Source organism: Dasypus novemcinctus, chromosome 7, assembly GCF_030445035.2.
Source record: "Dasypus novemcinctus isolate mDasNov1 chromosome 7, mDasNov1.1.hap2, whole genome shotgun sequence".
NCBI lineage: Eukaryota > Metazoa > Chordata > Mammalia > Cingulata > Dasypodidae > Dasypus > Dasypus novemcinctus.
Window position 1 is genome coordinate 16809299 of NC_080679.1, and position 21242 is coordinate 16830540.

A 21242-nucleotide genomic window follows, 5' to 3' on the forward strand; every position below is an offset into this window, starting at 1 on the left:
AGAACACCTCACCACGTGAGGCTTTAAATAACTGCAGGGTGCGACTCCTACCTCGGTCCTGGAGGCTGGCTCTCAGGGCTCTCTCCAGCTGCTCCTCCTCGCTCAGCCCTGCCGTGTACGCCTCATAGCTCCGCGGTGCGGCTTCGTAGTACCCTGCTCTGCTGTACGGGTAATGGTCCTGATACCCAGAGTAGCCTACAGGCACAATGGAAACGTTATCCAACACTGTCACGGATGGGTCTTTTGTTTCATACTTCCTATTTCGTGTAAGCCAAGACAAGAAAGCAATCCATATTATTAGTTTAAGAATAGAGATAATCCTCCACATGAGGAAAGATGCTAAGACTGGCTCCAGGAGGGCAGGGAATGAATGTTGTGTCACTGCTGTATTCCCCGGTGCCCAGACCGGGCCAGCAATGAACTACTCCTTACATGCTCTAGAGGAAAAATGACATTGATTTAGGTAGTTGTAAGAGGTATTGAAGAGGGGCTGGAAAGGGCTATCGACATATGGAGCAGATTCTTTCAGCTCAGAGCTATGGAATAGTTGGGAGTATTTTCAGTGACATTCTGACTAGAGTCAAGAGAATGGATGAGACAATAACTTATCAAGTCCTACTGTCCCATGGCTCCAGAAAAGGAGGGACTGACCAACGTCTAGTGCATATACTCCAAGATTTCCATGGTGGGTATGACACTGTGGATGGCAAGGACTACATAAGCCAAATTCTCTGTAATTTTAATTCTAAGGAAGAGATGGTAGTTTCCATTAATGGTATGTTCATAAAATTGGTTGCTAGATAAAACAAGGGAGAAGAAATAGCCTGGTCATTAAATAATGTTTTTAGTATCAAACTCAGCTATCCCATTAATAAAGGTCAGTAATGGAGCAAAGTTCACTTCCGTAAGGTATTTATCCATCTGTTCACTCAGCTTGAGTTTACTTCTCACCTTTCCTTTAATCACCACCCATTATGGAATTTGTTTAGAAAGGATTCCCCCCTCCCCCACCAAAAAAATTTACTAATCTGATTCTGGTGTGAATGGAAGCTAATAGTTTAATTCTTTCCCTCTTACCTGCCATTATGAAACTTTTTAATAATGTTTAATAGTGTTAAAACTTTTCAAATGTTTAATTAATGTGTTTGGTGTTGACGATGAAAATTCCTAACATTTACTAAGAGTCATATGTCTCCAGATTACCTAGCGTAGTCTATGACTGAGTTTAAGTGCTATTGCTTTAATAAGACTAAAGAAAAAACCCTACAATTAAGTAAAAAACAAGGGGAGAACCTAGTTAACTGAGATTTCATATTCAGAATTTTTAATAATTAGGCTTGAGGCTATTTAAAAATTTACCTTTGTATTGGTTATAAAGAAGACACTTCCTAAAATACAAGTTTAAAAGGGAAATTGTTTATTTCCCATAAAATATTTTCAGGCATTCTAGAAGGCTTCATTTTCACATACACAATGAAATGATAATAAAACATGTGAATCTAGTTTCAGCTGATAATCTAATGTAAATATAGGTGTTTATGTATTTGTCATGTAAATCATTTCTGCCTATTAATTATTCTTTTATATCAGCTCCATTGAAATATAATTCATATACCATACAACTCATTGTACAGGTAATGGTATATTCAGAGAGTTATGCAATGATCACTACAATCAGTTTTAGAATATTTCATCATTCCAAAAAGTAACCCTCTACCCCTATCTTCTCATCCTCCCCAGCCCTAAGCAACCATTATTCTATTTTCCAACCCTATAGATTTGCCCATTCTGAACATTTCATATAAATAGAATCATATAATATGTGATTGTTTGTGACAGGTTTCTTTCACTTTCCATAAAGTTTTTAAGGTTTAATCACGTTTTAGCATGTTTCAGTACTAAATTCCTTTTTATGGTCAAATAATATTCCATTTTATAGCTACACCGTATTTTTTTCTCTTTATTTATTTTTTTAATGTTACATTTAAAAAATATGAGGTCCCCACATACCCCCCACCCCACATACCCCACTCCCCCGCCCATAACAACAACCTCCTCCATCATCATGAGACACTCATTGCATTTGGTATATAACTCTCTGAGCACCGCTGCACCTCATGGTCAATGGTTCACATCATAGCCCACACTCTCCCACAGTCCATCCAGTGGGCCATGGGAGGACATACAATGTCTGGTAACTGTCCCTGCAGCACCACCCAGGACAACTCCAACCCCCGAAAATGCCCCACATCACATCTCTTCCTCCCACTCCCTACCCCCAGCAGCAACCATGCCACTTTCTCCACACCAGTGCCACATTTTCTTCGATTACTAATCACAATAGTTCATGAATAGAATATCTGTAAGTCCACTCTAATCCATTCTCTATTCCTCTATCCTGGGGACCCTAGAATGGCCGTGTCCACTCCACATCTATATCAAGAGGGGGCCCAGATTCCACATGGATGCTGGATGCAATTCTCCTGCTTTCAGTTGTGGGCACTCTTGGCTCCCTGGTGTGGTGGTTGACCTTCTTCACCTCCATGTTAGCTGAGTGGGGTAAGTCCAATAAACCAGAGTATAGGAGCTGCAAGTCTGTTGAGGCTCAGGGCCTGGCTATCACATGGTCAGTCCAGAGATTCAGGTCCCCTGGGTATACATTAAAACCCCAACTGCAGTTCCGGTAAAAGTAGCAGGAGAGGCTTGTGGACAAAGATCACATCTGAGTCCACCTCCATCACACAGAAACACAAACTCCAAAGTAGGGCCAACTGACATGGCACTGAACTCCATCTGCCATGACCATAGAACCTGTGGGTCTCTGCAGCCCTCAGAAGAACCAGTACTTGGGGTTGTATCTACTTTATCTGTCTCTGGGACTCTGCTCAGGTGTGCATAAGGGCAACCCCTCTGATAACCTCCCGGCTCTTTTTGGAGACTCATAGCCATATAAACTCATATTTTATTTATCCATTTATCAGTTGACAGACATTTAGGTGGTTGTCACCTTTTGCCTATTACAAATAATGTTGCTATAAACATTTGTGTACAAGTTTCTATACGACACATGTTTTCAGCTCTCTTAGATATATTCCTAGGAATTGCTGGGTCATATGGGAACTTTATGTGTAATCATTTGAGGAATTATCAGGCTGTTTTCTATAGTGGCTGAAGCACTTTATATCCAACTAGCAGTTTATAAGTGTTTTGACTTCTCCACATCCTCCCCAATAGTTATTATCTGTCTTTTAAATTATAGTCATTCTAGTGGCCTTGAAGTAGAATCTTATTGTGAATTTGATTTGTATTTCCTTAGTGACTAATGATGATGTGCATCTTTTCATGTGCTTAGGCAATTTGTATATTTTAATTTGGAGAAATGGCTATTCAAATTCTTTGTCCCTTCTTATTAATTATTACAATATTCTTCTAGCTTTGCTCTATTTTACTGAACGTCCTTAAAAATAACAAAAAGGAATGACTTAAATAAAATCATGCAAGATTTTGTAGGCTGATTCTGCAAAATCTTCCTCCTAATGCAGTAAAAATTAGCAGAGATTTCCAAATGCCTTTAATAACCCAAATTCTGTATTCTATCACATTTCCCATGTCAGAATATTAACACTATTGATATTTAACACAGGAGAAGGAGGTAAGTAAACTTCCCAAATCCTTAAAATGGTTCGGGCAGAACTGGGATCTGGATATAATTTTAAATACGCATATTCCTCCCCATATTAGTCTCTACCCAATAGACCCACCAGAGAAACTGAGCTCCCACTGCTTTGTTGGAGAACACCCATCAGCAAGTATCATTTTCTGAGGATAAAGGAATCTATGGCAATGCTACAAATCTTGGTTTTCATATGTCTCACATGCACACACACACACAAAGACCTTTCATGTAAGGGCAAATGGCCAAAACACCATTAATACATCTCATTCACAAAGAACAAAAGAAAGGTCAAATTATATATTTGGTTAAAAAGGGGAAATTTTAGGTTGTATATATGTTATTAGAGAAAAAAAGAAACCCATGGAAGTACACATCACAAACAGTGAACCCTAAGTTAAATCATGGGCACAATTTTAAAGATGTACTTTCAACAATTGTAACAAATGCACAACACTAATGCAAAGTGTTAATAATAGGGTGGCATATAAGAAACCTGTATTTTATGTACGATTTTACTGTAAACTCACAACTTCTCTAATTAAAAAATAAAAATAAAAAAGGAAGAAAGAAATGGTCAACCATTCCAAAACACTAGTAGAATATTTATGGATATGTCACTGATTGCCAAGGGATGCTTGAGTAGTTCCTGAATAGAGAGGCTGCCCGATTCCTTAAGAATCAAAGCATATTGGGCAGTTTCCCATATGGTTCATTACCACTTTCAAACCCCTGTGGAAAGTCATTCTGTTATGGAAGGTCTAGCTAGCATTTCTACCTATCCATCCCCCAAAATGTTCAGCTAATTCAAAATCCAAAATAACCCAAAGTCTCTGAATACTCATCTCTTCAGTACAAATAATATCTGTACTTTTGTTTATACATATCAATATAGCTTTAGTGGCCAAACAGATTACAGTGATTTGAGGCAACATTTTAATATAGAAGAACATTTTTCTTCATGTTATTTCTTATTTAAAAGCAATCCAGCAGTGCCTTAATGAAATAAAGTCTACAACTCTAAACATCTGAATTTATATAACTTAATTTGGTACTTAGACAAAAAGTGGAGAGAGAAAGGGAAAGTTTGGGTGCCTTAAGTCAAACAGACTAGTGTGGTTAAAGATTATATTTCATCAACCATAAATCATCAACAAGCCCAAAAATTACATCAATGTCTATTATAATGAGAACAGGTCTCCCAGGATGGAATATTTTCTACAGCTGTTCTGTTGGCCCAATCACATTTTTAAATCTTCATAATAAGAATTCCTGGAGAAACCTAAAAATCAAACACTTAAGATAAATAAGTTTAAATTATGTCCTAAAATGAACAGTGGTTTAATATTCTTTTGTCGCTATATACTTTGGCCGTGTAGTAAAAGAAATTCTGGTTATCATTATTCTATTAACTACTCCATCTGTTCCTTATACACATACCAAGATTTCATGGCAAAGGAGATCAAGAAACACCACCAAGATTAGAAAAATTGGTAACAGCTTTTTAAACATTCATGAGGTTCTTTTGACTTAGAAAGATTTTCCCAGCTATGGACACTATATTAAGAATAAATCATTACTTGTAAGAGACACATATGCTCTCATAAAAGTTTCCTAAACGACCATTAGCATGGCCACCTGGCCTTATGTAGCTCTGCCTTTGAAGAAATCCAATCACTTCAGAGGAAGGAATATAAATATGGTGATCTTACCAGGGACAAGAGAAGAAAAGGGGTCTTTTATTTCTGCCTTTAATTTCTTTGGTCTGTGTGCCTGCTGTGCCTATGCCTGTTCCATATGAAGGGGAAAGGAGCGGATTTCTCTCCTCTCTCTCTCTCCCCCTCTCCCTCCCTCTTCCTCCCTAGCACACATGCCCTCTCTCTTTCAATCTCTCTCTTTTTAAAATAAATGAAGTGCAAAAAAAAAAAAAAACACAATAAGTGGGACTGCATTATTTTCCAGGTGAAATTGGCGGGGAACCCACACCTGAGGACCCTGTACAGTGGCTAGGAATCAGTGGCTTGTCTTTTCAGTCCCTGCTGTGTCACTCACTACCTGTGGGACTCCAGTCAAAGCACTCACTCTTTCTGAGCCTCAATTTCCCTACTATCACATAGAATTTAGGATTAGGTAATCTACCATAGTTTAAGCCATGTCTATATACAAGTTTGTTCTTATTTTTTTCTCTCTGTCCACAAGAACATTCCCGTTTCTTTGGGGAATTTTAACAATGGAACCAGGAAAGAAGCCCTTTGTCTCCTGCCTTGTAGAGGGAATAAAATCAACAGGAAGAGAGAAACCACGAAGGGAGACAGAATCATGATGGTCCCCCTGTCCACCCAGCTCTTCCTAGTCACATAAGTCAGTTTTAAGCTCCTTTTCTATTTCAGGCATTGTGAACTGGTTGTCAGAACCTGATGCTCTTCCTAATGACTATATTTATTAGTCTCATTGATAACTAGGCACCTCGTCCTCTCTTCAGGTGAGCCCACGGACACAAGCATGTGTGTGAGCTGGCATTGTCCAGCCACAGTTCCTCTTCCACATCTAGGCCACATCTCTAGGATGCTAAACATCCAAGTCAGCAAGAGGGAACACCTCAGAAGGGAAAGCCTCTTCTTGGGGCTATGGTCCCCAAGCCTAGGAAACCCAATCATCTAAGCCTATGGTTTTTGTCCCTGATTCCATTAGAATCATGTGGGAAGCTTTAAAAAAAAAAAAAAAAAAGCCCAAGTTTCTGCCTCTATTTCCATTCTGATTTAATTAGTCAGGGGTAAATCCAAGTTACTGATATGTTGTAAAAACTCCCCAGGTGATTCAAATAAACAGCCACAACCCAAGCCTTTACAACTACAGCCAAATCATAGCTATAGTCTCTCTACTGATGAAATCTTTGGTGGCTCTTCAGTACATTCTGGATTATTCTAAACTGACCTTTTCAAATACTGTTTCCTCTGTCAGAAAAGTACTTTCTTCCCACTGCTTTCCTTAACTTCTACTCATTCATCAAGACCCACCACACCACTTCCTCTGGATCAGGGGTTCTTAACCTTTGTTGTTCCATGGTCCCCCTTTGCCAGTCAGGTGAAAACCATGGACTAAGTCCCCGCTCTACCTTGTATTATTTAATAAACATATCACACCCGCACCAATACGTCCCCACAAGAATAATGGTTTTTTGAACTTCAGTTCAAGCTCACAGACCCCTTGTTAAGATGCCCTGCTCTGGGTAGACTCCTATGGCTGCGCTCCCACCTATCCCTCCAAGGCTGAGGTAACTCAAGGCACAGCATTACTTTGCTGGAATGGACCTCTACTTCTGCCATGAAGGAATAACGGGGACTGGCCCAACCTCCCTGTCCCCCACCTCCTGCTTCCCACCATAATCAGTTAGGAGGTCGGAGAAAATATATTGAACAACTATTTCTAGACATGGTATAATATTAATAGATAGTACAGGCTTTCAAAACCTGGGAGAAGGGAAATAAAGGCTGTGGAGGCACTTTCCAGACCGTGGCACTAGGAGGGGCAACCCAAGCAGAGCACAGCAGACTCCCTGAGTTGAGATGTCACAGAACAGAGCTGGGGGCAGGGGAGGGGGTTGGTAAACACAGATGAAGTTTACAGGGCAGAGTACAGCAGCTGAGAAAGCTATGTACTTAAAAACTTCCAGAAATCTCCTCGAGGGTACCCTGGAGATTTCCACTATCTATCTATTAAGTGTGAAACTGCATGACACAGGGCAAAGAATGATCGAGATGCTGTAAGCTAAACAATACCCAGAATTCACGCAGGTCTGGGAGACCTTTGTATTCCAGACTGAGTACAGTCCTTGCTGGACATAGGACATTCAGGAGAGATACCAAAAATGTAATAACTCAGTGGTAGGACAGAATTAGCCCTAGAGTAAAGGTTATTTTAGATCCAGCCTAACAGAAGTTAAAAACAAGTCCCAGAAGGAACATACTAACACTCAAGAGTCTTAACGAAGACCAATTTCCTTTAAAGGAAGATAATAAAAATCCAGCATTCAACAATAAAATTTACGTCTTTTGTCTTCATTTGCCAGGAATGCTCTTACAAATACCACACCCTGGTGGACGTAAACCACAGGAATTAGTTGTCTCACAGTTTTGGATGCTAGAAGTCCAAAGTCAAGGTATCAGCAGGCCAAGATTTCTCCCAGAGTCTGGAGCATTTCAGTACTGGCTTGTCACAATCCTTGGAGTTCCCTGGCTTGTTGATTAATCTCAGCTTCCATCACATGTGCTCTCTCTCTCCTCTGGCTTCTACTTCTGACTTCTACTGATGTTCCTCCATTTTATTTTATAAGGACTACTCTATTTTATAAAGACGTCTACCCTATTGGATTAAGGCCCACCCTCATTCAGTTTGGCCTCACCTTAACTAATAACATATTCAAAGATACTATTTACAAATTGGTTCATATCCATTTGCTCACGGGTTAGGATTTGAACATGTCTTTTGTGGGGACCATGATTCAATCTCCACTCCTACCAACTATTCAAAAATAACTTGTGAGCAAAAAAATTGTTATTCACAACCAGAAGGGAAATCAGTCAAATGAAATGCAAAAAAAATAGACAGAATTAGTAGTCAAAACTTTAAAACAGCTATTATAACTATTCTCATGATTTAAAGAAAAACATGAATGAGGAGAGAAAAGGCAGGCATAAAAAATTAAGTAAATGAAACTTCTAGAGCTGGAAAATACATTATCTGATAGAAAAATTCACCAGATGAGATTAACAGGAGATTAGGACACTGCAGAATAAATACAGTGAGCTTGCAGGCACAGAAATACAAATTATCCACACTGAAGCCCACATACAAACACATACAACAAAACAAAACTGATCATCAGTGACTTGTAGGACAATATGAAGTTGTCTAACATAGGTATAACTGAAGTCCCAAAACGTGAGGAGTTGGGAGAGAGGAGGCAAAACCAAAACCGAAACCAAAAAACCATTCTTCAGTTTCTTAGTAAAACTAAAGCTTAAAGAATTGATTACCAAGAGACTTGAGACTTGTACTAGAGAAAATATTTAAGAAAGATTTCGAGGCAGAAGGAAAATAATAACAGATAAAGACTTGGATCTACACAAAAGAAATGAAGAATGCTGAAAATGCTAAATATGTAAGTAGACAAATTAAAAAATAATCTAAAAAAATATTGAATCAATCCAAAATAAGACAGAGGAGAAATAGAAGACTAATAAACAGAGGGTGGAAATAGAAAACAAAGGATGAAATGACAAACATAAATCCTACCATATGAATGACTACATTAATATTAAACTGTAGAGATTATCAATATGGACAAAAAAGCAGGATTCAAATATATGCAGTCCATAAAAAACATACTTTAAATATAAAATACAGGCAGAACAAAAATAGTGTTTGTTTCTTTTTTTTATTGTCATTATTATTATTAAAATGATGAAAATGCTCTAATAATGATTGAAGTGATGGATGCACAACTATGTGATTATACCAAATATAATGCCACTGATTGTACACTTTCGACGAATTGTATGCTTTGTTAATATGTATCAATAAAATTGACTTGTTAAAAAGAATGGTGGAAAAGATGTACTATACAAACTCTAGTCATAAAAAAGCTGCAGACACTATATTAATATCAGATACAGTAGACATTAAGATAGAGAACATTACCAGGGATAGAGGACATTTCATAATGATAAAAGTTTCAATACGTTAGAAGGACATAATAATAAATGTGCACGTGCCTAATGACAGAGCTTCCAAATACATGAAGTGGCAACTTCCAGTGCTGGGCAAAATAGAATATGCTCACTCACTACAGCTTCTCTTTCACACTGATATCTATTAAATAGGAAATGATAAACTCTGGACAGAATACAAAAAGCATCTTCGTAAGGACCATGAAAAGTAAACAGGAGCAGGCAGATGGAAGAATGGAGTCAAAACCTGTAGGATGACTAAATGACAGTGAGCTTCCTATTTCTTTTTTTAACTCCTTTATCCCCTGGCTTTGACCCAAGACAGCCCAAGTCTTGGAACTGTGCAGCAGGCATGGGTAACAGAAGTTTTGAGAGAAACACCTGCTTTCTGACCAGAGGACTGAGAAAAGTACCACTATGAGGTAGAGAGTGAAAGGGGAACCTCTTGCTTTTTTCCTTCATTCTTTTCTTTTATTTCCTCTCCTGACCTAAGGTCAGCCCCAGGACGGGAGCTGGACTGCCACATGGATGGTGGCGTAGGCACCTTAAACCCAAGGGAAAATCTGTCTTTCTAGCCACAGGGAAAGGGGCTTTTGTTGTTCAAAGAAAATGTGAAGAAAGATCCATCACTTTTTCTTTTTTCCTCTCGCTGCTACTTTCTGTTGGAACTTCATGACAGCATAAAGGACTAAATCTCTGAGAGAAACACACTTTTCTGGTTGGAAGAAGCAAGAAAAGGGGTCCCTGGGAACTGAGGAATGTGGAGTAAATCCCAAATGAGAGGTGGAGAAAGGGACCCCCTAATTTTTTATCAACTGACACGTGTCCTGGACTCACCCCCAAGCTATGCATGCCAAGAACATACACGAGAAACACAGCAAAGGCTTTGAAAACTGAACTTCAATATAGCTTGCTGCCCAAATATCAGACTAACTTATGAATGTTGCATGCACAGGGCAGACCCAAACAATGCAGTAAAGGCTTTGAAAATGCAACTAATATTGGAACTTACCTTCAATATAATGTGAGACAGAATTTGTGATCTGAACCTAACTAGAGAACTGAAAAAAATCAATACTAAAAATTTTAACAGGACTCAGAATCTCACAATGTAATATTCAAGATGTTCAGGATAGGGAAGCAGACTTGGCCCATTGGTTAGGGCATCCGTCTACCACATGGGAGGCCTGCAGTTCAAACCCCGGGCCTCCTTGACCAGTGTGGAGCTGGCCCATGCGCAGTGCTGATGCGTGCAGGGAGTGCCGTGCCACGCAGGGGTGTCCCTGCATAGGGGAGCCCCACGCGCTAGGAGTGCGCCCCATAGGGAGAGCTGCCCAGCGCAAAAGAAAGTGCAGCCTGCCTAAGAATGGCGCTGCACACACGGAGAGTTGACACAACAAGATGATGCAACAAAAAGAGACACAGATTCCCATGCCACTGACAACAATAGAAGCGGACAAAAAAGAAGGCACAGCAAATAGACACAGAGAACAGACAACCAGGGTGGGGGGGTGGGAGGAAGGGGAAATAAATAAATAAAATAAAAATTTTTTAAAAAAAAAGATATTCAGGATAAAATGAAAAATTACTGAACACAAAAACAAAAGAAAACAGAAGAATGTGACCAGTTCTTAAGGGAGAAAGACAATCAACCAGTGCTAATCACAAGATGACTCAGATGTTGGAACTACCAGACAGACTTTAAAGAAGATATTATAACCATGTCCATGAGGTAAAGATAAGCCCTCTTGAAATGAATGGACAGATACAACTTCTCAATGGAGACACAGAGAAAAAAAAAATATATATATATATATATATATACACACACATATACATACATATAAAAAAACAAATGAGAAGGGGAAGCAGATGTGGCTCAAGAGATAGTGCTTCTGCCTACCATATGGGAGGACCTGGGTTCGATCCCTGGGGCTTCCTGGTGAAAAAGAAGAAGAGAAAGCATGCCTGTGTGGTGAGCCAATGCCCGCGCGAGTGTGCATGTGGTGAGCCAGCGTCTGCGCAAGTGCCCATGTGGTGAGCGCAAGTGCCTGTGCAGTTATCCAGTGCCCTGTCCAAGTGAGTCACACAGCAAGATGGTGACACATCGAGAGAGACAAGGAGAGAGTCAAGGTGAAGCGCAGCAGAAACCAGGAACTGAGGTGGCACAGTTGACGGGAATGTCTCTCCACATCAGGAGTCTCCAGGATCGAATCCCTGTGAATCCTAGAGGAGAGAAAATGAGAAGAGAAGACAACACACGCAGCAAAAACAGCAGGGCAGGAGGAGGGGAAGGGAGAAAATAAATAAACAAAAATCTTTAAAAAGATTTAAAAAAAAATTTTTTTAATGAGAATTGTAGAACTGAAAAATAAAATATATCTTTTTAAAAGTCACTGGATAGGTTCAATAGTGGAACAGAGATGACAGAGGATGAGAGAAAAAAGTCAGTAAATTCAAATTTAGATAAATACAAATTATCCAATCTGAAGAACAGAGAGGGAAAAAAGATTGACAAAAGCGAACAAAGTTTTAGGTACTAAGGGACGCAATCAAAATGTCTAAAATTCATGTCATTGAAATCACAAAAGAAGAGAAAGCTTGTTGTAGAAAATTTTTGAGGAAATCATAGCTGAAACCTTCCCGAATTTGGAGAAAGACAAAATACATGAATAAAAATGAACGGAATTAAAGGGAGAAATTTATAGTTGGAGAATTTAATATCTCTCCCTTGCAACTGATAGACAAAAAAAATCAGTAAAGACATAAAAGAAATGAATGCACCTATAATCCACCTTAACATAACTGGTATTTACAATACAGCACTAAACAATGGCAGACTATACCTTCTTTTCAAATGCACATAGTAAATTCACCAAGACAGACCATTCACTAGGCCATAAGAAAGTCTCATTAAATTAAAAGACTGAAGCTACAGAGTACATTCCCCGACAACAGAATTAAATTGGAAATCATTAGCAAAATAGATATATAGAAAATCCCCAAATATGTGGAAATTACATAACACAATGCCAAATAACCCATGGGTAAAAGCAAAAATCACAGGGGAAATTAGATAATAGTTTTAATTAAATAAAAATAAAAATATAACACATAAAAATTTATGGGGTGCAGCTAAAAAATACTTAGAGGGAAATATATGCCAACGTATATATATATATATATAAATCAATTATCTACATTCTCACCTTAACAAACTAGAAAAAATGTCAGCAAATTGGACCCAAAGTAAGTAGAAGAAGTAAAATAATAGAGTACAAGAGAAATTAATGAAAGGAAAAAAATAGAGACAATCAATGAAACCAAAATATGGTTGCTTGAAAGGTCAAGAAAATTGATAAACCTCTAGCCCAATTGATCCAGGAAAAAAAAGGAAGACACAAATAACAAATATTAAGAATAAAATTGGAAAATCATCACAAATCCTATAATGTATCCTATAGATACATTACTAAAAGTGACACAACAAAAAATAGAAAATTTGAAAAATCCTTACTAAAAGTGACATAACAAGAAACAGAAAATTTGAATACTCTGGTATCTATTAAAGAGATTCAATTTGTAAATAAAAACCCTTTCCCAAAGAAAGCTCTAGGTCCTGATAGCTTCACTGGTGAATTCTATCAAACATTTAAGAAGACATAACACGAATCCTACACAAGCTCTTTTAGAGATGATAGTACAAGAGGACACTTCTAAAATAATTTTATGAGGCTGTTGTTATAGATATCAAACGGACAGACTGACTTTACTGAAAAGAAAACTTAAGACCAAGATCTCTCATGACCATAGATGCAAAAATCTTTAACAAAATAGTAGCAAATCAAATCCAGCAATATATAAAATAGGTAATATATCAAGATGAAAAAAGATTTATTCTAGGAATGCAAGTTTGATTTAACATTGGAAAACAATCAATGTTAATTGGCCAATTCACAGAATACAGGAGAAAACCCATATGATCATATCAATAAATGAAGAAAAAGCACTGGAAAAAAATTCAACATCACATCATGATAAAAACTCTCAACAAATAAAGAAGAGAAAGGAATTTTCTTGACCTGATAAAGAATATTATAGAACATGGCAGCTAACATATTTAGAGAAGAGACTGTTCTCAGGTAAATGTAAACTGAGTGCATTCATGCCAGTAGATCTGCATTACATAAAATGCTAAAGGAAGGACTTCAAGCTGAAACAAAATGATACCAGATGGGAACATGGATTTACAGCAAGGAATGTAGAATACTGAATATGATAAACATGGTGGTAAATATAAATGACAATCTTCATTTTCTTTCCTTCATCTCTTTGAAAGAGAACCATTTAAAGCAAAAATAATAACACTGTATTGTGAAGTTTATAACACAACTAAAATATATGAAAACAACTAAATTGAATTTTACAGTTTTAAGGTTTTTACATTTTACATGAAGTGATAAAATACAAATTCCAAGTAAAATGTGTTACGTTAAAGTTGTATGTTGTAATCTCTAGAACAACCACTTAAAAAATACAAAAAGATACAGGTGAAAAGCCAATAGAGATATCGAAATAGGATACTAAAAAATATTTAGTGAATACAAAAGAAGAAAGGGAAGGTGGCACAACAGAACAAACCACAGATGAAGCAACTCAGAAAACAATTAAAAAGACCGATACCACCAAATGTGGGCCAGGATGTGGAGCAACTGGATCTCTGATACACACTGATGGGAATGTAAAATGGCACAATCACTTTGGAAAGTTGTTTGGCCATTCCTTTTTAAATACCTGCTCTATGACTCAGCAATTCTACTCCCAGGTTTTTACCAAAGAAAAACTAAAAATACAGATCCACGAAAAGACTCATACTAAAATGTTTATAGTAGCTTTCTCTTAATAGCCCCACACTGGGAAAAAATGGAAGCACTCATCAACATGGTAAATGGATAAACAAATTGTGGTCTATTCAAACAATAAAATACCACTCAACAATAAAAAAGAATAAACAACATAGATTAAAAAAATTGGTCTGAATGAAAGAAATCAGACACAGGAAAGTTTATTTAACCAAATGACTACATTTATATGAAGATCACGCTCAAGCAAAACTAAATGATGTAGTTGCCTACGGGTGGTGGAGATTGGGACCAGACATAGTAAAATCTTAACAAATACTAGTATAATTAGCTGTCATTCTATTATTCTGTACCACCTACTCCATAGTCAAGCATTTTGTTTTCTACATCATGTTAATTAGTCCTATTAACCTCTGTTATTTCACCTTTTTCAATGTATAGTTCCTATGTTCTCACTCCTGGAATATAAACTCCCCAAGACTGGGGCTATGGCTCTTCTTTTTTCTCTCCCACAATAGCTGGGTCTGGTTCTCTGTACAATACAACCACTCACAAAATGTTACAGAGCGAACTAGTCTGTGGCTAAGAACATTCTATGGAAAAATAAAGTAAAATCAACATATTTTCTTAGCAATAATTCTTTATCCCTATATTATACAAGCCAGCAGTTGAAATAACTATAGTTCATGGCCCGAATCCCACCCAGTCTCTATTTTTGCAATAAGGTTTTATTGGAACATACTCAAGGCCTATTCATTTACCTATTGTCTATTGCTGCTTTCAAGCTACAAGGACAGGGTTCAGTAATTGCAACAGAGACCATATGGCCAATAAAGCCCTTAAAGCCTAAAACATTAACTATCTGGCTTTTTACAGAAAAAGTTGCTGACCCCAGATTTGAGTTACAGAAATTCCCAACTGGCATGAATATAAAAGACACCCACTGCTCCCATGCCTACTGCTTCTTTGCATGTATTGACGATAGTGGTTCAGGATACTACAGTGCCCCCTGGGGGTTACTGGGCTGTAAGGGCTTCAGTCTAAAACTGCTCTTTATGTTTTTAACAGGAAATCATTTCTACCGATTTATTCAGACATCTAAAAAAATACATTTCCTCTTTAACTCACATAGAATTCACTATTAGAAGTATGCCTACCATACCCGAAAGTTACTTGTGACACTTGGCTAGTGGTACCATCTCTCAAGAGACATAGGTGTGAAAGACCTCATACCCAGTCATACGATATTTCCATGCGAGTTACCTCCTTTCCCACCATCCCTACCAACCCACCCAGACATGCTCCTGTGTGAACTACTCTATAGCAGCATAAACTATTATCCTAAAGTAGCTCTATAATTTAAAAAAAAAGTTAAAGTTTATTAAACAAAATCAAGTGCTTACCTGAATTATTAAAATAGTATTGCTGTCCTGGGTAACCAGTATTGGAGGAAAACATGCCTAAAATGAAGGAAACAAACATTTTAATAGTAACAACAAGATGAAGGAAACAAACATTTTAAAAGTAGCCATAAACTTTCATCTGCTAATCTTTCCAACAATCAGGAGGTTCCTCATGATAATGCCCAAGGTCATATCAGATGATTTTCAAACAACTGTTAAAGCAAGGTCCCTTCAGGTTGGGGCCAGCCCTATAGGGAAGGAAATGTGTTTGGGAAAGTCACCCCTAATCAACACTCTTTAAAGTTCCTCAAGGTTCCTATTGACCTAAAGAGGGTCTTTGCCTCTGAAGGCACCAGAAGCTTTGATGCCTCCTCAAAAAGCAGAGAGTCCCTGGCTATAGAGAGAACCTTCCCCCACAAGGGTGTTCCCCAGGGCCAAGCTCCCCATCCCCCCTAAGGGGCCATCTTTCTGGCTCCTAACCAGACTGTAGCACAGTCAGTTCAACTCTACTGAGAGAAGGAGCAGAGGAGGGTCCTGGGCACATGCTGCTCAGCGTGAGCCTCCTCCTCCAGGAGTCACCCGACAGCAGCCTTTACCTGCTCGTTATTGCCCCCAGAGCTCCTGTGCCCCCTCAGGCTTCAGTTCACTTCTGAAAAAGGGCTATTCACAAGTACCATGGGATGCTTGAGACAACTCTTAGTATTTAATTTTTTATTGTATTACTTTGAAAATAAGAGTGATATAAAAATAAGTTTCCATAGAAAACAGGAACGATTTTAAGAAGGAAAACTAACAGGTTATATATTGTAATTGTGAGGGAAATCCTCTTTAGAAACAAAACAAAACACTTGCCAAAATTTCATAACATGTCTGCTGATAGCTTTACTAGCCACACAATCTTGGGACACACATAGAAAAATGAAACAAAGCTTTAAACTCTGTAGAAGGATTTCTTTTCCTTTATCAGTACTGAGAGCATCTGGGCAACAAAGCTCATTGCAAGATTTCCAAAATTAAGCTGTATAGAATATACAATAAAACTGGACATTTTCAATAAATGAAGCTCCCACTTCCTCCTCTAAGCATACATACTGGAAACACAATAATAAGCAAACGCAGAAGAATGAGAATCTTCTTAGATGAAGTACAGCCTGTAAAAATCCAAAGTGAACACAACCTTCTAATTAAAGCAACAGTGCAGTGCCTGGAAAGCTTTCTAATATCATGAATATTATATGGCTCTCCAGAATACCAGTCATCGGCACAAACTGTGAAAACAAATTATTTATGGTTCAAGAAAAGGTAAAATAGTCTCAGAAGATTTCCCATGAATAAAAGATGAAATATAGGAACTCATATGTCTATAAAACAAGTGTTTGTATAATAGTTCCCTTGCAAGTCAAACCAGTAGTATAGCATTTCAAATTAAGAGGTCTAAAAAAGGCATATACTTCTAAATAAAATTAGGTATTTTTATTGCGTATCAATTTGAAGGGAGGAAAAAAAGCAGGAGTCAAGCATCAGACATCAACAGACTTAGTTTCAGGTCATGCATGAATATCCATCTGACCTGCTGAGCACTTGTGGACATTTCAAATTCCTTCAAATGCTGGCCTTACACTTCAGCACAGTGGTTTTGTTTTGTTGTTGTATACCCTGCCTGGAACATATATTAACTCATGTAATATTCTAGAAGGATACATTATTTTAAACCCACTTTAGTTCCCTGTATTTTCAAGGAAATTATGATTTTCAGTGAGTAGCATTAAAGGCCACACCACTCCTCATCCCCAAGAAAGCCTAAGGTTTAGCATCTGGGGTTTGCAGCAGTGTGAGGAACTACACCAGCTGTTTTGCCTCTTGGTTTAAAAAAGAAAGAGCACATAGGGAATTCCTAAACTGAACCACAGGAAACTTGGAATTGCTTCTGTTCCTATTAAAATTAAGATGAACTTCTAACTTGTCATGCCAAAGGTGTTTTGTTCTGTACCTGCACATGTCTCCATGATTTTCTTCAGAGGCCCCTGAGTGTACATTAGTCCAACAAGAATCCCAGCCAGGTGCCCAGCGAAGGAAGTCCTAGGAGGGAAGGAGACCCTTGGTGAGTATTTGTTCTGCCGCTGATTAGACACATTCTGTCTTCTCATTAGCGCAGTGCATGTCAATTAGTCACAGTCTGCGGGCTTTGTTCCGCATCACATCCTTTATGCCGAGCGGCATTTAACTCAGTCCAAAGAACATTTCCAACTTAAAAAAAAAAGGGACTATGAAAAACAATCACCACATGTTTAAAAAGCAGTGCTCTCCCTGACCAAGAGAACTGGTTGTCCAGACCCCTGCAGGCAGCAGAAGCATTTTGTCAAGTCAACCCATTCTACTCCTTCCAGTTTTCCTCTATCTCTTTCACAAATCACAACTGAAATCAGTCCTTACTATTCAGAATTTAATCCTGAATCATCCAGCCATCGTGTGGGACACTATCTCTGTGGGTCCACCATACGACAGATTGCCTTCTTATACATGACTGACTACCAAAGCAGAGGGCAGGAGAAGCGCCGCCACAGAGACGGAGAAATCCACACCCAACCCCAAAGCTGTTTCGTATGTGATCTGTCAGTCACACAGCAAAAGGGAACAAAAGTTTAAACTTCAAACTCTAAAGATGATTTAGGGCACCAAATTAGTTCTTCTCTTCTTATAATAGCATCTAACATTAACAATTGTTTAATTATTTTCACATCTATGTTTCTCAGTGTCTTCTAAAGGACTGGCATGCTAACAGTGCCCTGAGCACAGTACTTCCAGGCTGGGTGTAGGGGGCCAGGGACTGCTCCTGTGGACGTCCCTGGGCTGAACTCCCTCCTTGGCCCCAGCTTAGGAAATCACTGAACCGTCTTTGACAATCTCTGCATTTTATCACAAAGATGGGTACTATATAAAGGGTCGTTCTGAGTACCCAACCTCAATTTCCAGCTGCCAGCTGCCATCTACACATGCACACACATACACACCTGTGTCTGTCTGCACTTTACACTAATCTTTTCTGGGTTCCTGTTCCCACATTTGGTTGCCATGTGCTGTCCCTCTGCAATACCTCGCACATCCACGCTAGCCTTTCTTTTCTTTCATCTTTTAAAAAAATCTATGGTATTTGGTGTAATCACATATTTGTGCATTCATCATGTCATTCTTAGGATACTTTTGTTATTCTAATAATAATAATAATAATAATAATAAAACAAAACTCTTCACTTCTCAGTCTCTCTATGCTTCCCCTGCTGTACATAGCTGCTAATCTTTTTCCTTCTCTCGAATATATTTGTATTTATATTTTGTAAAAATACCTCTTATATATGCAATATAACCTATCACCCATATTCATGTTTTACATGAGCTTTTAGTATCTTATACAGTCCCATGTTACATTTTTTAGCTTTCCTTTATATATATACATATATATATTTTAAAGATACTTAGATTACATAAATGTTACATAAAAATATAGGGGATTCCCATATGCCCTGCTCCCTATACCTCCTATATTTTCCCACATTAACAACATCCTGCCTTAGTGTGGTACATTAATTACTCGATGAAAACCTTCTGAGCATTGTCACTAAGCATGGATTATAGCTTACATTATAGTTTGTACTCTCTCCCTCACAATTTTGTAGGTTATGGCAAGGTATGTAATGTCCTGTATCTGTCATTGTCATGTCATTCAGGACAATTCCCAAGTCCCCAAAATGTCCCTATGTTACACCTGTTATTCCCTCTCCCTTCCCTCAGAACCTCCAGTGGCCACTGCTCCACATCAGTGATATAATTTCTTTCATTGCTAGAATCACAATAAATATATGGTAGAATACCAGTAAGTCTACTATAGTCCACAGTTCATTCCCCAGTCCTGAGGATTCTGGGATGGTGATGCCCACTCCACCTCTAATTGAGAGAAGGCTTCAATCCCATGGGGAAGATGGATGGGACACTCTTGCTTGCAGTTGTAGACTCTCTTGGTTCCTTGGGATGGTTGTTGTGCTTCATCATCCCTTGTTAGTTGTCCTGGGTGAATCCAATGAACTTGAGAGTAGGTGTTACAACTCCACTGAGATTCAGAGCCACTCTAGCCTTTCCATTCCTACCATCAAACCTAAGATTCAGGGAAGCGGACTTGGCCCAGTGGTTAGGGCGTCCATCTACCACATGGGAGGTCTACAGTTCAAACCCCGGGCCTCCTTGACCCATGTGGATCTGGCCTATGCGCAGTGCTGATGCATACAAGGCGTGCTGTGGCATGCAGGGGTGTCCCCCGCATAGGGGAGCCCCACGCGCAAGGAGTGTGCCCTGTAAGGAGAGCCACCCAGCATGAAAGAAAGTGCGGTCTGCCCAAGAATGGCGCCGCACACACGGAGAGCTGACACAGCAAGATGATGCAACCAAAAGAAACACAGATTCCCGTGCCGCTGACAACAACAGAAGCAGACAAAGAAGAACACACAGTAAATAGACACAGAGAACAGACAACTGGGGTGGGGGGGAAGGGGAGAGAAATAAATAAATAAATCTTTAAAAAAAAAAAAACAAAAAAAACCTAAGCTTCAAACCTTCATTGGCTCCTGACTGAACTTTGTGAAAAATCATAGCATTGAGCACAAAGCAAAACCTAGATAAATAGATATTAAATAGATTAAAGAACGAATGAAAGAATCACCTGGCTAGTCTCCTTGCTCTCCAATGCATCCCACACACTGAAACAGAGGGCAAATTATGTCATTCCCATCCTATAAAACTGTGACTCTCCTCTGCTTATGGAATACTGTAGGGTGCCATTCAAGGCCTTCCCATGCCTGGCCTTGCCCATCTCTTCCCTCTGCCCTCCCTGCCCATTAAACCCATCCCCACATACCCCCCCTCCAGACCTATCAAGTGCTCACAGGTGACGATAAGGCTAAGCCGGAACAGCACCTCTGTCATGAACACCATACCCTGGGGGATGAATCACTCCTTCCTTCCACTGCCTTCCCTCAGCACCACCGCTTCTACCGTTATTATAGCATGCACCCACCTGCTGTGTAGCAAAGCATTTACCTGTCTGCCTGACTCTCACCTCTCTCTCACAAACTCTCGGAGGGAGAGATAGGGTCTTATTTACCTGTTTTGCAAAATTAGAAGCTCAAAAAGTCTGCCAAGAAAAGGCATATATTCTCAAGGTTTCACTCCAGAATGGGGGCAAGTAAAGTTACCAAGGAGCCTGATGTAAACTCCATGTGCACAGTGATTTCCATGGGTCTCATATGTGTATTCCAAACACCAAGGACAGCGCTCTGCACAGGCCAAGAATTAGGATACTGAGTGCTGAATGAAAGTCAGGCATCCCAGGATTGTTTCATTAGGAGCAGCAGGAGGCCCTTAAAACCACCAGATCTTCAACTTAGAGCCTCCCTGAGACTTGCTGGTTAACAGGGCTTAGAATTTGATAGTAAGTGACTTTTCTCACCACAGCAGTAGCCTACAGGGGACAGAGGCTCTCAAACCAGCAAGACAGTTACGGAGAATTTTCAGTCTCCCAGAGCTA

At 38.9% G+C, this 21242-nt stretch overlaps 1 protein-coding gene across 1 annotated transcript in view; it reads right to left on the minus strand.

Moving 5' to 3' along the window:
* Window positions 1-21242, minus strand: part of RHBDD1 (rhomboid domain containing 1) — a 164275-nt gene that overhangs the window by 77505 nt on the left and 65528 nt on the right. The window contains exons 4-6 of the mRNA XM_004453879.5: window positions 17658-17746; window positions 15668-15724; window positions 52-195 (exon numbers count right to left, since the gene is read on the minus strand). Of these exons, the coding sequence (XP_004453936.1) occupies window positions 52-195; window positions 15668-15724; window positions 17658-17746 (290 nt within the window). The remainder of the gene's footprint in view (window positions 1-51; window positions 196-15667; window positions 15725-17657; window positions 17747-21242) is intronic.